Source organism: Medicago truncatula, chromosome 7, assembly GCF_003473485.1.
Source record: "Medicago truncatula cultivar Jemalong A17 chromosome 7, MtrunA17r5.0-ANR, whole genome shotgun sequence".
NCBI classification, from domain to species: domain Eukaryota; kingdom Viridiplantae; phylum Streptophyta; class Magnoliopsida; order Fabales; family Fabaceae; genus Medicago; species Medicago truncatula.
The window spans coordinates 41,903,952-41,920,788 of NC_053048.1; the positions used below are offsets into that span (position 1 = coordinate 41,903,952).

The 16,837-nt window shown below is 31.7% G+C and overlaps 1 protein-coding gene across 5 annotated transcripts; it reads right to left on the reverse strand.

Annotated features, from left to right (window-relative positions):
- Positions 1-1,129: 1,129 nt before the first annotated feature.
- Positions 1,130-8,599, reverse strand: LOC11417627 (protein ARV 2). 5 transcript variants are annotated; one of them, XM_024769516.2, is made up of 11 exons: positions 8,395-8,599; positions 7,098-7,553; positions 5,164-5,350; positions 5,027-5,074; positions 4,833-4,922; positions 4,007-4,052; positions 3,808-3,890; positions 3,618-3,712; positions 2,491-2,557; positions 2,249-2,324; positions 1,130-1,597 (listed from the first exon to the last, which is right to left on the reverse strand). In XM_024769516.2, the coding sequence occupies exons 3-11, from the start codon at positions 5,248-5,250 to the stop codon at positions 1,434-1,436; spliced, it is 756 nt and encodes a 251-aa protein (XP_024625284.1). In that variant the 5' UTR covers positions 5,251-5,350; positions 7,098-7,553; positions 8,395-8,599; the 3' UTR covers positions 1,130-1,433. The 5 variants fall into 5 exon arrangements, with proteins under 5 accessions (XP_024625284.1, XP_003624961.2, XP_024625287.1 ...); XM_003624913.4 differs by lacking the exon at positions 7,098-7,553 and having other exon boundaries at positions 8,395-8,568; XM_024769519.2 differs by lacking the exons at positions 7,098-7,553; positions 8,395-8,599 and adding an exon at positions 5,561-7,091.
- Positions 8,600-16,837: the final 8,238 nt, after the last annotated feature.

The following is a 16,837-nucleotide window of genomic DNA, read 5'->3' on the forward strand; positions in this document are numbered from 1 at the left end:
TATAATGACACTAAACTTAACAAACTTAAAAATAATTTAAGACTCAAGTAAATAATTAATCTGTTGAACTTATTCATGATTCGAAATTAGTCGAATGTGAGCTTAAAATTGAGCTAGTTAAATAAATGAATTCATAGTAAACTTGAAATTAATTGGATCAAAAAAATTGGGTACAACTTTTGGATTATGGTTTGCTTGTTTGTTTGATATGCATGTAGAATGACATTGTATGAACAAGTTTGATATCCGTGGGACATTAAAGCGAGGGAGGGATCGTTCGTTTCTTCAATTCAATTGATAGTTTGATACCAAAACATAGTACAAGGAGGCCTTTTTATAGGATAATGTACTTAACAATTAGGGTAGGAGCTTGTTAATATTTTTTCTTAATGAACAAGTATTATGATTTTGACTACTTCTCAATTCTTCAAAGTAGTTCTTGTTCCAAGTTCCAACATGGTTGTAGTTGAAGTAATGGATTTGCAATGTTTAGACGTTGCCTATGTTTTTTTTTTTACCTCAATTAAACTGGTTTTTTTTCTTTGATGTGTAAAAATCGTGGTAATCCATATAACAGATTGCGTATTCTTAGAGTGTGTTTTAGATACACTCTTGTAAATGTGCTCAAATGAAGTAATAAAAATAGCTTATGACATATACTCACTTTCAATATATAAGCTCTTATTATGCAAGCTCTTTACACAAACACACTTTTAGTCGCTTGTCATTTGACTCACTTTCGCCGTGGAGATACTTCTTAGATATTTGCTCATGGTTCCTATAAAGAAATCGTGTTTGTTTCTGTAACATTTGATTTTAGACAGTAAAATACTGCTCAACCTTTATGTTGCTAACATTGAGCATTTGTTATACTTGTGTCCTTCATATATGGTAATAACAAACCTTTTTAATTTGGGATTTTATGTCTTGAAGTTGTTAACAGTTATTTCTTTATCAAGACTGTATGAAAGTTCTCTGGAAGTGGTGGTGCTTGATATTTTTCTTTACCATGTTCATTTTAGTTGGTCGAATCAATAACACTATTTACTCAACTCTTGTCATATGATTGACTCTCCAGTCTACATATGAATTCATATAAGCTCAAAGGGTAAAAATAACAAATTCTCAGTGTTACCACATGTGTACAATTCCACTAATATTTGTGTAGGTAGCATTACACTGGCTAAGTTATGAATCTCAATCATCCAAGTTACAACCGATGAATCTCAACGATTTATAATATAGTTATCCATGATGGTTCGCTGTAAACCATCCTCATGCAAGCATTCACATCATAAACAAGGAACAAACTAATAAAGTTCATCGTTCAAATCAAATTTAAGGAAAAAGAAAGTGAAGGATTTAGACATACAGTTCACAAACACAATAGCCATTGGCCATACAATATTGCTACTAAAAGAAACAAACAAAAACTAAACAAAAACTGACTTTAAAGACAGTGTGAAGGGCATTTGACTCCAGCCTTGCATTAGTTTCCCCAACAATATGAGCTCAGGTGCCTGAATGAAAAACAACTTGATAGCATATGCACTGAAGCAGGTCCATACACATCGACTCATACTTGACTCCGTCATCACTAGTTGATAAGAAATGTTAATCAGTGTTCAACTGTAAGCATGGTTATCATAACTAAATCACAACAATCCATCTTAGAGAAAAATTTCCGCCAGAATGTCAAAATGCACAAGCAAATGCAAACACTTCTTTTAAGATCCAAGAAAAAAAGTAAATGTGGTTTTGGTTATGGAAACATACATTCGGATCACAGGAATGGGAAGGAAATCAATTTGTTTGCATAATAAAACTGTGTTTATACTCCTAAAGGCAATCTATCAAATGGAATAATAGTTGGATTGTCAATGTAAAAAATGTACTCGTTCCATGTTTGATGAAACACACAGATAATACTTTCATTTCAATTTTATTCCCTTCAACAAATCATTTCTCATATGGGACAAGTACTGAAGCACATATCACCGTTTATGTTAATTTAATAACTATTATAGCTATTCAAACTAACACAAAAATAACAAAATACCATACATATGAAAGAAACTCATTAGAAAAATGATTTGTACGAAAGTTGGGGGTGGAACAGAGAAAAATTTAAGGACAACATACAGGAATCACAATAATATAAATATAAATAAATAATATCTAAAAATAAAAAAACTGCTAATGCCAAATTATTGTGAAGTTTCGACTAGGGTCAGTAACAATTACTAACCTTTTAATGCTACTGCATTAGATGATAAGCAAAATAATTCAATAATGAAGATCACAGAAGATGGAAATTCCCAGACCTACAGGAAATATACTTGAACGTTATAGAGATATTGTCCGTTTAACAACACATCATAAACAGGCACAAGAAGTAGTCAACAATAAAACTGACGGAACCGACTTTTTAAAGCTAAGAATAAATGTAAGTGTATGAACCAACTCAGAGTTCTGCATTACAGACATTACCGTCATGGCAATAAGAAAAATCTTGGAGTAACATGAAATCAGGAGACCAAGCAAAATGTCATTGCATCTGCACACATGAATATATTTAGGCATAAAGACTAAACGAACCTAATAGAAATGAGAAAAACAGAGAATTGTAAACTCAATCATGTTACATCGATTGAATGAAGAAACTGAACTGAAAAGTTCAGATTACAATGATTTATATGAAACTTATTCTTCACTCACATTAGAGTTAACCTACACTCACAGAAACTAACTGTAAGACAGTTTGTAACTGTCAGCGCCAGGAAGCACAGTACAGGCTGGCAGAAGCCTAACTAACGGATACCAAGGTTGCATTGAGCTAATACCTTTGTAGCTTCCTGAATGCTGAGCTAGACAGATAATAAAACTCTATATTATTCTATATTCACACAGAGCCAAACAAGTGCTGAAAGGCTTGCTGTGCTGAAATGGATAAATAGGCTGAACCAGAATATGCCATGTGTACAGCCGTGCCACACAGTCTGGAGTTTCTGTGGCCCAATTTTGTTTTATATTGTCTTCTGAATTAGACTCCTTTTGAAAACCCCAACTATATAAGGATTTTGGGGGGTGCTTTAAGGGGGACGCAAACTACTTGGACTGACACTTTTGAGAGTTTTGGCCTGACCTACCTGGAGTTTATTTTTGTTTTTCATTGTTTTATTTTATGCTCTATTATATGGAACCTGATATGAATTTTTTATTTTTATCGAATACGTGTAACTCCATGTCTAAGGATGGGACAAATCTTATTCGTTGAACCTTCTGCTCTTATTATTCGATTCAGTTCTTGGTGAGCAAAACATTGATGGTTTCCATAACTTTCTTATTTGTAACACAAGACTTGAGAAGTAATTCTCCACATTGTATCATGTTTTGTACATAAGTAAAATTAAAACAAAACATAAAGCTCTTCATCAACAATTTTAATATATTAATGAGTTTCCTAATGGACAATTTTGTTACTCAATCTTTTTCAAAATGCTAAAATAACTAACACTTTGTTCGTTTTTTCTGCAGAATTAAATGGGAAGTATGCTAACCAATTATTCCTTTCTTCATTACAAGTATGGTATGACATATACATCAGAAGTATATACCTGGAGACACTGATTGATATATGGAGAAACATCTTGACCATAAAGAAGAAGGTTAAAAGAAACATAAAGTTCCCAAAGCAGACGTCGATCAGCATCTGCCAATGAAAACCATAAAACAGTGATCAAGTTACCAAAAATTCTGAACTGAGTAATTTGAGGAAAAGGTGATTTAGTATTCAGTTATCTGAACCTTGCAACACATCGACACTAGTGATGAGTAGCTCATTGATGAACCCAGTTTACCCTTGCTGCTTTCCAAGATCAAATACCTGTCTTCACCAAACTGTAAGGCCCGCATATATGCTTTTGAAAAACAAAAACTAAAATTTATGCTCTGAATCCCAAGGCATTAAAATAATAAAATCCTATAAGATGATGAGAATGGATACATGCATCAAAAAGAAGAAAAATGACAGCCAATTTCCAGAGTAGTCCCTGCAAAATTTTCAAAATGTATGAGTCACTTGTTAGTATTGGAAAAGGTGAATGACGAGACCACTATAAAATGCTCAGTAGATAAATTGGATCTCGTAATTCTTAACACTATTTATACCATCCGTAATGTTAAAATAAATATTTAGCAAGCAATGTGCTACTCAGATGATTTCCTGTGAATACTTGTATAGAAAATGGACTCTCACAAAAAAACATGCATATTATTCATGAAGGTTTTACTTGACTATAAGGCAGAACAAGTGCCTTGTGCACATGGATAGGGCTAAAGTGAAAGGACCTACTGCAACATATCTGTTTGTTTTATATATTGAAAAACTATTGATTATATTTATATTGGGTATAACTCAACCTTACAAAATCAGCTTGTAAGATGATGGCTGCACTAGCTTTGTAAACACTACACATGCCAAATGCTGCAATTAGGCGGCTAGGGGCGGACTGCAATGAAAGCAGGATTTCCAACACTAAATAATTATAATATCCAACTATGGACTGCCTTCGTTGCAGTCTCCAGCACCTTCAATGTGCAGGGTGTGAGAAGGTGCGTTTAGTAAATATACATGAAAACAAGAGGAAGGTTTATATGACCTAAGTATTGCCCCTTAAACTATATAAAATCAAGAGGAAGGTTGTAACTTCCAAAGCAGTAAAAACAATTTTCGCATTCACTAAATATACATGAAAACAACTAAAAGCTCACACAACAAAACAATTATACAGTACAACCATGCACGGCTACTCATGAAGAAACTCGTATACCTGAAACTTCATGGCTTCTTGATTGATTACATTGTAAAGAAGATGTCTATAGGCCTTCGGTTTGTGAAGTATTATATCTATTACAATAATCTGCAAAAGGGAATAGGAAAATCGGAATTTCAAAACTAAATAAAAATAAATGAAAAAAAAATCAACTTTTAATTAAAGCAGTGAGATGAAGAACAGCTAAGCACCATGATTTCACATTCTATGTATTCATCTGCCACAGCCTTGCAATTCTCCTACCATTACAAAAGGGTCTGAAAATCAATTCACTATGTAGAGAGAGATTCAAAACAATATGAAAAGAATGGTAATAGACAAGACTTACACATTTCATCAAGCGAATGTTACCCGGAGAATACTGAAAATAAAGTGTATTGATGGTAAAACCACACTGAATACATCTATAACCCATTGGTGATGATAAAATTACAATCCAGAAACCCAGCTTCAATCAAAATTGCAGTTTCATAATTGTCAGCATTTCATGAATCTGAAGCAATGTTTGTTGGCAACTATAAACAAAGAAAAATGCACATCAATTGTTGATTCTGAATAAGAAATCCCAACAAGGAAATTGATATGCGAAGTAAGCTACGCTATTAGATTAGACATTTAACAACACAGTTATCATATCATATTGGAATTAAATCAATTTTTTTTCAACATATCAACAAAGTATGGATTAATTTGCAAATTATATTTGAACAGTGAACACTACCTACACTTCAATATGTCACTGAAAATATTGCCATTGTATGTATCCTCTCCACAGGAAGAGCTGTCAATTTATGCAAACCCACAAAGCTTGACCCCAACCCATGTTTTAGGGGACAAAAAAACCCCAAAGCCAAGGAGCCCGCAATCATATAAGCAACACAATCTAAAATGCCCTGTGGGCTAAAGCTGGCCCACAGGCCCCAACATTTCCATTTTATTTGAAAAAAAATTAATTAATTATTTTTATTTTTGAAAAAATGAAGTTTTATGCATGTTTTTACCTGTGTTTCATCAGTTCTGGATTGATATCGCACAAATTGAAAAAACTAGGCCCTAGTCTCTAGATCTCAAACCATCATTAAAGAATAATATAAGCACCAATACTTTCAGTTAAATTAGATATATACATTAATACACACACACACACAAAATGGTTAGATGAAAGCCTTAAAATATTCTCCGAAAAAGAAACCAGTTTTGAGTCGAGCTTGAAAATCCAATGTTGCAGCAAAGACTTAAATTTGAACCCAAAAGGGGTATGATAGAAGAATTGTATTCAGCTCAAATTCGAATTTCTTATTCCCCTCATTGAAAGAACCAAATCCCACACACATTGACTCTATTTGAAAAACAGAATGTGTAAAAATTTCAAGTCATGCAATTTGTCAAACACAGAACAATTAGACATGGTACTATGTGCCTTAAATTAGGATTTGGTTGGGGAAGAGCTAACTGTAATCTAAACAAGCATTAAGTTGTTAGGTAAGGCACAGGTTTAGTTTTCATATCTCCAATATGCGCTTCATGTAAGATCCTTTTGTGCTCAATGTCAAAAACAAAAAAAAAAATCCTTTTATGCTCAAAGCTTGGACAAATGCATAGGCCCACTATACCTTATGTTAATACTTGGTCATTGAGACAGTTGATATGTTCCAAGAACCAATTGTAAAACTATATGAAGGCACAAAATTGGTTTTTTATATCTCCGACACTTCTCCTAAAGAATATGACAAGAAAGATTTTCACACCGTTATTTCTTGCATTATGCTTATAACCAAATGCACCCAAAAACTCAAAATAGAGCACAACTAAACAACTCGTTGCACACGTTCCTACCCCTAAAACACTTTAAGTCAATTATTAATAAAGGGGAGTCAAATATCATGAGGTCCATCATGATGGGTCCTATGGGTAAAACAAATGTGCACAACCTCACCCCATGATCTTTTTTTGAAACGGAAAATTTTATTAAGAAAAGCTAGTAAAAGACATACTCAGCCTGCAAAGGGAACAATACAAATACAAATGACATAGCAGCACTCCCCTATAATTGCAATACAAGGCAATACCCCTCTAACTGTCCTAGCAGCATGGCAGAAACACTGCTGCAGCCCGCCTAACTGACAAAACAGCCACTCAAAACCCAGCCTACTGCCCCAATACACAGCAGCGCAAATAACAGCAGAAGAAAAACAGGAACAAAAACACCTAACCGCAGCAGAGAACCAAAACAGCCAGTAGGCGAAAAAACCAGAAAAAAACCTGCAGAAAACACCAGGGACCAAACTGACCACCCCTCTCCAACATAATTAAAACCAGCAGGTTGCCTTAAACCAGTCGCAATAGAGATTCCTTTGGATTCCAACATCATTCATAGTACAAACACGGCGACATAAGGATACGATCCAAAGACCAACGCCACGATAACACCTTTATCTCATCCACAATCTCGCCCACCTCCGTAATTTGATTATTAAATACTCGATTATTCCTAGCTTTCCATAACACCCAAATCGTAATATGCCAAATAAGCCTTAATTCGTTACGAGTTCTCTTATTCCTCTCCCCTCCGAACCAACACTCCCAAAGGATGAAGAAGTTAGGGGGAATTAACATCATCCTTCTATTATTTGAATTCGCGAACACCATTTCATAAAGCAACAACTTTGCCATTGCAATAAGGCTTGTCCTTGGAACTTCTAAAGCAGTTATTTATTCCTAAAACAAAAGATAGATTATTTAGCTTTTAGCTTAATGATTGGAATATACTTCCCTCTTGCACAATAAAAGTTTATAGTTACATGTGATGAATAAACCAAGTGTTGTTCATTAACTAGTTACTCTTCAATCAAAATAGTCCCAAAGCCCACTAAAAGATAATGCAACATAGGTGCAGCTTGTTATATATGTCACATAACAATTTCAAACCCTTGTATTTATGGTATACAAAGCCTTTTTTTTTTTTTTTTTACCAAAAAACAACCTTTATCCACTGTAAGGGAGAACGGACTTAACTAGTTCAAATTACTATATAGCTTTGCAGAGATAGAGATAGAGAAGAGAATTATCTGTCATTCAACACACTACAGAGTGAATGAAATTATATAGGGGCTAAATATACTTTATGTTTCCTTAATTACATTACATGCCAAAGCATCAATGAAAAATTATAATGAACTTCATCAAAAGAACCAAATGCCCGTCTAATTACCAATAATGGATTGGTCCAAGTGGTTAGGGACTTGAGCCCCTTAAGCAAGTTGTTGAATTTCTGACTCTTGTGTATGCAAAAATCCGGTTAAGGGGGAGAACCTTGTAACATGGTAACTTCTTACTCATAACATGGTAACCAAAAAAAAAAAAAAAAACCCAATTTAATTTAAAACTTCACATGACACTTTGAATCTCTTTGAATAACAGAATATGTAAAAAATAAAATAAAATAAAAAATAAAAAACTTAGTGATGCAATTTGTCAAACACTTGCAGTGCAACAACTAAACATGAATCAATATTAGTTGAAATTCGCATAGAGACAACAAGGAAAGTATAGAACTCACAAAAGAAGATGGTGGATGGCCGGAAAGTGACGGCGGAGCTGATCTACGACTTCGTGGCGATGCAAATTTTCCGGCGAAGAAGAGAAGAACGATGATGCATGTGCGAGTGCGTGAGAACTCATGGAAAACTCATGAACGATTGAGCCTTTGCTTAATGGGCTCTCAATTACTGAAAGTAGATTTCTTTTTACACCCTATATATTTTCTTATACATTCCCTCTGCCAAAAACTATTATTTTATACTCACTTTTAAAATAAAATGATTTAAACTCAGATAAAAGTGATTTTTAAATAACAAAATTTACTATTTTTTTATTTTGCCTACTAGAACTTAATTTCCTCAAAAAAAGAACACATGGCATGTACTCAATAAATTTGATTTCGAGGATTTAAAATTCACTCTCAAGAAAATTGTACATGTTTGCGTCAAAAAAAAAAATTGTGCATGTAGTATTTTTTTTTTCTTTTTGAAGTTTCGCCTTATTTTAATTTCCCTTTTATCTTTTCAGTCGGTTGTAACATTTTGGGATGTGTTTGATTTGATAAATGGTATATATTGTACAAACAACATAAGACATGCTATTGAATAAATTTTGTTGTACAGAAAGCTATTTTTGTATTTCAAGATAATTTTTTTTTTTTTTTATCAAATGTATCTTAGATAAACTTATAAGTGAAACAAAAAGTTACATATTCGTGTTGCGTTTAAGTAAGGGATAATTTTTTTTGTTTTTGTCATGTCATTTGTCTCTAGTTTGTCATGTCCCATAAACAGTTTTATAAATCAAACAGTGTACAATTTTCTTGTGGCTTAAATATGGAAATGGTCCCTGCAAACATCTGACGTTTTGGTTTTAGTCCCTGTAAAAATTTTTTTTTGTTTTAGTCCATGCAAATATAGAATATTTGGTTTTGATCATTGGTATTTTGTTTTAATCCTTGTAAAATCATTTCATATTAAAATTGGTCCCTATAATATTCATTTTAGTCCTCGTTTTGAAGGACTAAAATCAAATATTTTACATATTACAAGGACCAAATCCAATATGAATCAATTTTACAAGGACTAAAACAAAATATCAAGGACCAAAACCAATTTTTTTATATTTACAGAGACTAAAACCAAAAAAATATTTTTACATGAACTAAAACCAAAATGTCAATATTTACAGGGACTATTTTCATATTTAAGCCTTTTGTTGTCGGGTGACATGGTATGTTTTTCAAATAGCGGTAGATCAGTGTGATTTTGAAGAGGCACAGTTGAGATATCAAACGTGCAACATTCATATCCGTCCTTGCAGTTTTCTTGTGCCAACTCTTTTTTCACACATTTTCTTTCAAAAAAAGATAAAACTCTTTTTTCAAACATTTGTAATCAAATTTTGGACTTACTATCACTTTCTTTTTCTAAGGAGTCTTACTATCAATTTTCTTGATTTTATTTTTCACACAAAAGTATGCACTGTGGTGATTTTCTTAGTCAGCAACAGCTAAGTTTTAACCATTACTTTGTCTGATCTGTTTTGTTTTTTCAATAGTTGAACCACTCTTTTTGTATACAAACAAAAGTATAACGTAAATTTAAGCAAAGCTAAGAATCGTATATGAGCCTAATTGTTAGTTTTAGGTTGGGTCATCCTATTCGGTTCCCGGGTCCATTTTTTTACTCATTTGGTCCACATTATTAATATTAAGTAGTCCTAGCAATTTATGTAGAACAAGACAAGTAAAGAAAATCGAATAAACATAAAATTATAAAATAAAATAAACAAAAGAGAACATCAAAGTTACACTTTGGGAAGGGAATAATTTCACAGATTATCTAATCCCTTACAAAGTTCTGCAAACTGCAAAGCATGATCTTTTGCACAAGAAATTGTCAGAGATTCCATCCATTGATTTTTTTACGTGTATTTTCTGATGATTACGATGTAACACTATATACTACATAAAAAATAAATATTGAACAATTTAACACTCTATAATAGATCGCATATGCAATGTCAATGCCAATGCTTTCGTCTATATTAATAATCTAAAACTTTTAAATGGAGTTTACAAATTTTAACTTGACCGATAAAAATGTCAAAATTGTTAGATCGAACGTGGTAATCAGGGTTCAAACTTTGTCTCATCCACTTATGTGTGCGAGTTTCCAATAATTATTGTTTGCCTATCCACAAGAAGAATAAAAAACTCTAATGGACGTCACTTTCTTCTTTTTTCCTCTGTTTTTTGGATCTGACTCTCTTGTAGTCTAGGAATCCATGTCTATATAGTCGAATATTAGTGAAAGTTTGATCAAGACCAGACAATTCATGTTCAACTGTGATATTTTGATTGATAACATGAAAATAAAAGTTTACACTTTTATGAACTATCACAGACCAAGATTGATGACCACCGATGTTATGAACGTGTTAATATATGCGATCTACCGCATAATTTATTTTCTTATCTTAGACCACTTACAATGGTTTGTTTAATGGCACATTCAACACCAATTTCCCCTCCAATGGTGTGTTGAAAGTCTGTTGAATGAGGGAAGAGAAGAGAGAGAAGGTGAACCAATTCAACACAATTGAACCCTGCCAGGCCGGACACGTGGCAGCGCGAAATTGGCTGAAAACTGGCGCGTGCAACACACGCGCCGACAGGGCGCGTGAGAGGTCAGACGGTCGGAGAGAGAAACACATTTTGGAAATATAAGGACACGTGGCGCGTTTTAATTGGTTGTCCGGATTCTTATCATTTTCATAATTTAACCTCAATTATTTCGTTGTAAATTAATTTTTTAAAAAAAAAATTATACCAAAATTCATGATTTTTTTTTTCTCTATAAATAGAGACTTGGTTCATTTGATTTGGACACAGAAAAAAAAACCAAATTTTTCACTATCTTCTTCTTATTATTATCTTTCTATTAGCAAACTAAGTGAAGTTTTAATCTTATTTTTAGTGAAATGGATCCCAATAATAACCATTTCAACAACCAAAATTATTCTAATACACAGCAACCATACTCGACCGAGGTGTTACCCACTTTTGCAAATCATGTGCGTGCTAGATCCGAGTTGCGTGATCCAAATGTTCATCACGAATTGCAAGCAGATCTAGTGAAGCACATATGGACAAAGTTTGGAATGTTTCATGATTGAAGATGATTTGTATCGTACTAAATAAATTACTTGTGTGTTGTGTGCTTGTTTGTTGTCTTGCATTTTAAGTTATTTGTGTGTTGCGTGCTTAGTTTGTTGTATTGCATTTTAAGTTAAGAAAATATAAATAAATTATTTAAATAAATTTTGTTTTTACAAACAAAAAAAAATTAAGTGTATCTTTATTTTAATTTAATTATAATCGATAATTTTAATTTTATGTAATTATAAAAACAAAAATATAAAATTAAATAAAGAATAAGAAATAAAAGGTGGTGGGGTAGGGTGTTGAATGAAAAAACCATTGGAGAGGTAAAAATTGAATGAGTGTTGAATTAAGAGAGAGAAAATGATGTGGAATGTTGGGAATTGAAAAAGTAGGTGTTGAATGGTATTATTGTGTTGAACCATTGTACATGGTCTTATTGGTACACAACATGAGTACCTATTTTTTCTTCATTAGAAAAAGTTTATATGAGTTAAGTCTTAGAGAATCATAAGATCGGACTTCAAAACTCTTAGATTGATAACAATGATACTCACAGTTTTGTCATTGAAAAACAGTCATATGGTGGGCTAACCATATCATGATGAAGATAAAGTGGGCCAAACCTACCAAAATCATTTGTCATTGAAAAACTCTTGATGGTATTTGAGTACTAAAAGCTAATAATCAAAGTAAGTTTGAAGCTTCGAGTTTCAACATCGAAATCAATATACTATGTACAATGATGAACAACACACTCCGTAAAGTAAGTTGCCCAATTACCATTATAATATACTCCACTTAAGTAACACTCCAACTCTTCAAGGCATTCCATACCCACGGCCATAAGAAAACAACCAAAAAATATTTGTCTTCAAAATGAATGGTATGAAAAGTATACAACTTTTCACAACCCAAATTTAAAAGTTTGCTAGCCAGCTAGCTTAGATTTTTGAATAGGACAAAGTTTATGTTAATTAATTAATTAATTTACTAGTTTATTAGTTAATAATTAAACATGATATGCACCCTAATTAATAACATCCCCCGAGGCATTCTCAGCACCCACCACCACCAACAACTTCAAATGGAAAAGTTTGACATACTCCTACTGTACACCTTTTTGCTTGCCAACTTAGATAGATAGTGACCATCATATCACAAGTAGCTAAACATATGTCGTGATTAGCGTCAAATGTCATTGGATTCTTAATTTTGTTTTGTTTTGTTTTGTAATGATCTAATTCATTAACATTATCTTCATCCTGATTTTCATTCTCAAACAAGTAGGCATGTCATGTTATTTCATGTCACTATGTCAATTGTTTCACCATTTAGAGCATCTTCAATTGAAAGTCCTTAATGTTATAAAATGAACAATCGATAAAATGGTTTATTATTTAATGGTTGATTACTTTTTTTTTTTACTTAATTGCTCCACTATAAGAAAATAAGAGCATATACCCTAAAAAACTCTTTAGATCGATGTACGATTTTATTTTAGTGAGATATCATGTATGCAACTCATTTAAAGTTGGTGCACAAAAAACTCGTAAAAGTAATGCAACACAACACGATTTGTCAAAAATAAGTTAATGAACATCTCCTAATTGGTTCGTTATTAGAGATGCACTTATAGTAATTCTTTTTCCTTTTTGACAAAAAGAGAAGATAAACAACGAAGTTTTTTTTTTTTTATCAAAACAAAGTTAACTATTATCATTAATCAACCAATGTTCAATACTAGAAAGATATATAAAAATCCAGTGACTAACCAAGAACAGGTTGCTCTAGCTAAAGTATGAGCAATTATGTTCGCTTGTCTCTTCGCAAACTTCACCTCAAAGTTGGAATGTAAAGAAAAACAATAAAGTTAAGTAACTAAACAAGAGAAAGAGATTTATTTAACAAATCATATGGTGATCATCACCAAACAACAAAAATAAAGAAGAGGATCAAACATACTAAACTTTATTCTCGTGTTCGTCCAATTCTGCAAATCAGCTTTATTCTATTACCATGAAGGGAAAGAAGGGAAAAAAAAAATTAAAGAGGTGGATGTAGAACAAAGTAGAAGGTATCAAAGAATACGAATTTCTTTTATTCATGCTTGATTAAAAATATTCCACTAACATAAAGGGTCCTAATTGGAGTATTTCACCTTTCCCTAATGTTTTGAGCATATATACCATCTTTTATAATGGCCGGAAAAGAGTTTGCTAAAGGTAGGTAATATATATTCTCATACATGGTTCACAGAATATTTTGCTTTTAAATTCAGGTAAAGGCCTAAACACACAATAGAATTAATGAAGGCCACAATTTAATGTTTTGGATTAGGCTTGGTTAATTAATTGTCTATTGAATATGACGTGGTGATGTGTCTTTTACCACTTTCACTAGCTTGTCCCCAAATTAAGAAAAGTAGTCAAACATGGATTAATTAATTGAGAAATATATAAAAAGAGAAACACAACAAAAAAAGCATTTTTTTTTCTTCCCATCGTCCTTTCCTTCACAAAGAACCAAGCAATGATGACTCCCTCAATCGGTCAATTATGCTATACAAGATTGTGATTCAAATGAGAATGAATGAATGATTGTGAGATTAACTTCACATATTTCATAAATTCTGCCAACAAAGTAATTCCATAAATTATATATTTTTTTAACACCTGCATATTACAACCAAAAAAATGGTTAATAACTTATTATTAAACATTCCCTTTTATATTATCAAAAAACATTTTAATATTTATTTCAAAACTAAGTATATTAAAAATGTGGGAAGTGCCCTTGATCATGTTAGTTTGAATTGTAGGTATGTGATATGTTGGTAGATCCTGTAATTCTGCAGCTTATTAGTAGTAAATATAGAACTTTCGATATATACCTAAAAAATCTTAAACAAATTATAATATGAGTGTGAAAAAATTTTCCTTTTTGAGAAAAGAACGTGGTCAAGCTGACTATATTGAAATTGGAGCAACCTAAATTATTAAATTTGGGTTATACATTCTGTCGGGTTTTGAAGGTTTAGATATATATACTACTTGTAAAACACCTTGATTGCCTCATCAAAAACATCCATACTTTATGCATCGAATAAAATTTAATAAGTGATCAGGCATTTATCTGACAATGGTATATAGCATTCTTTTTTACTTTATTTTATACAGAGATGGGCTAGCTATCAATGAATTGGTTATTATTTGGAGAAAAACAACTTTACTATTTTATGCAGTATACAGCACCATTATAACAAAATAATATAAAATGTTTTTTTAATCAGAGCCATTAAAATTTTGTAATCAAGTTTATTAATTAGAGCCAAATTGAATTCTTGTATTAGAGATACTCTAAACGTGTGTTTAGAGACTAAATTTTTACATGATTTTTCACATGTATTAATTGATGCTCTTATGAATTTTGAAATGGAGCTAGTTTACCTTTATAAAAAAAATGATTAAAAGATTTGTTATTTTAAAATGGACAAAAAAGAAAAGATATGAGTGAAAGCTTTGTGCTCATGGAATATATACTATTCCCCTGATCTACTTTAGGAAGATGTTGATAATTTTGTGTTTGCTGTAGCAAGAAATGGCGAACATAGAATTTAAATGTCATTGAAGCTTTGGGTTTGGGGTCATTGACAACTAAAAAATAAAGTGCACTTTTTTTCTTCATAAAATATAAAATAAAACAAAGTACATTTGATGCTTGATTTTTTTAGTTTTGTTTCAATCATTAACCATAATTTGGACTTTTATGATTCTATCACGAGATAGATGAAATCGATCTAATAATATGCTTCTCTCAAATATTGGTTTGCTTGCGGCTCAGTTTGTTGGAGTCCATCTCTTTAGGATGAATATTCTTTCTCGTTTTCAAATAATTTGGATAGCTTGTATCTGAATTATTTGAAAAGAGCATTATCTAAGGATTTTTCAAAATAAAGAATTGTGTTTTGCTTAGATTTTCGTCAGGATGAAACTTATTCTTCATGGTGGTTTAAAATGTACGTGGTTTAGATTTCTTAATTAAAACTAATTTGTCGGTAAATTATCAATGCACAATGTGACATTAATTTAGGATCAACATGCATGCAATGTGACATATTCACTTAAAGTGACATGATTCAATGGATGAATAATTTAAAGTGATATTTTACAATTTCATAATAGAAGCATTTTTCGATTCGTAAAAATGAATAACTATTTTCACTAGTGTATTCTTAAGATATTGAGAGGGTCGGGGTCTATTCACTGCAATCAATTAGTGCACAATAAAATATTAACCAATAATAGTATAAAAGTACATTAAGGTAAATAGACAACTACTATATACAATAATAGTAGGAAATAAATGTTCATCAATGAGAAAAAAAGTAGGAAAGTAATAAAACATATTAAGACAGCGATGCTTGACAAAGACAGTGTGAATCTTTGAAGTTTCTAAGATTGCATTCTTTTCTTCTTTCACTAGCTTGTTGTCACCTGATTCTTCTATAGTCTCTACTTGGAAACTTAGAACTTACAAAGTAGTTGCACTAACTTTATGTTATAGTAACATCTATTTCAAATCAAATTGCATTTTGAGATCATACAATATGGGGGTCTCTTTTGGTTGATTTTTCTTCTTCTTCTTTTTTTTTCATGATTGATGCATAGTCCAATACATGTTATAAAATACTTAATGAAAATATAAATCATGATGTCAACTAAAAAGGTTAATTTGGTTAGCTTAATTTTGATAGGGCAACATACAATATGTAATTTAATTATTGTAATAACTATATGTACTGTACATTGCATGCAGGTAGTTGTAGACTGCTTATAATATGTCCCTTAATTATCATCATTAATTAACGTAGATGAATTAAACATAAAAGAATTTCAATTATGGCTGAATCATTGAGGGAAGTCAATGCTACGCATAAGTATGGACTATGAACATATGGTAGCAATACTTAATTTTAAACGCATTATGATTAATCTTTTTAATGACAAAAATATACTTATTCTTTACAAGTACTACTAATTTATGAAACAAATATGTTGACTTTTTCAAAAAGACCAATCAGAGGAATATAGGAGTATTTTTTTAAAAACGACAGATATTAGTATTATTAAATGATGTATATTTTAATGAGTGCGTCTAAATAATTTTAATTTGGTGTTGTGTCTGTACAAGTATTTCTGGTCTTTCTTAATCAAAATCTCTCGAAGAACACTTTTTACTTTTTAACGAATTGTCACTACTATTACGATTTTAATGTTTGCTTTGCACACTCATA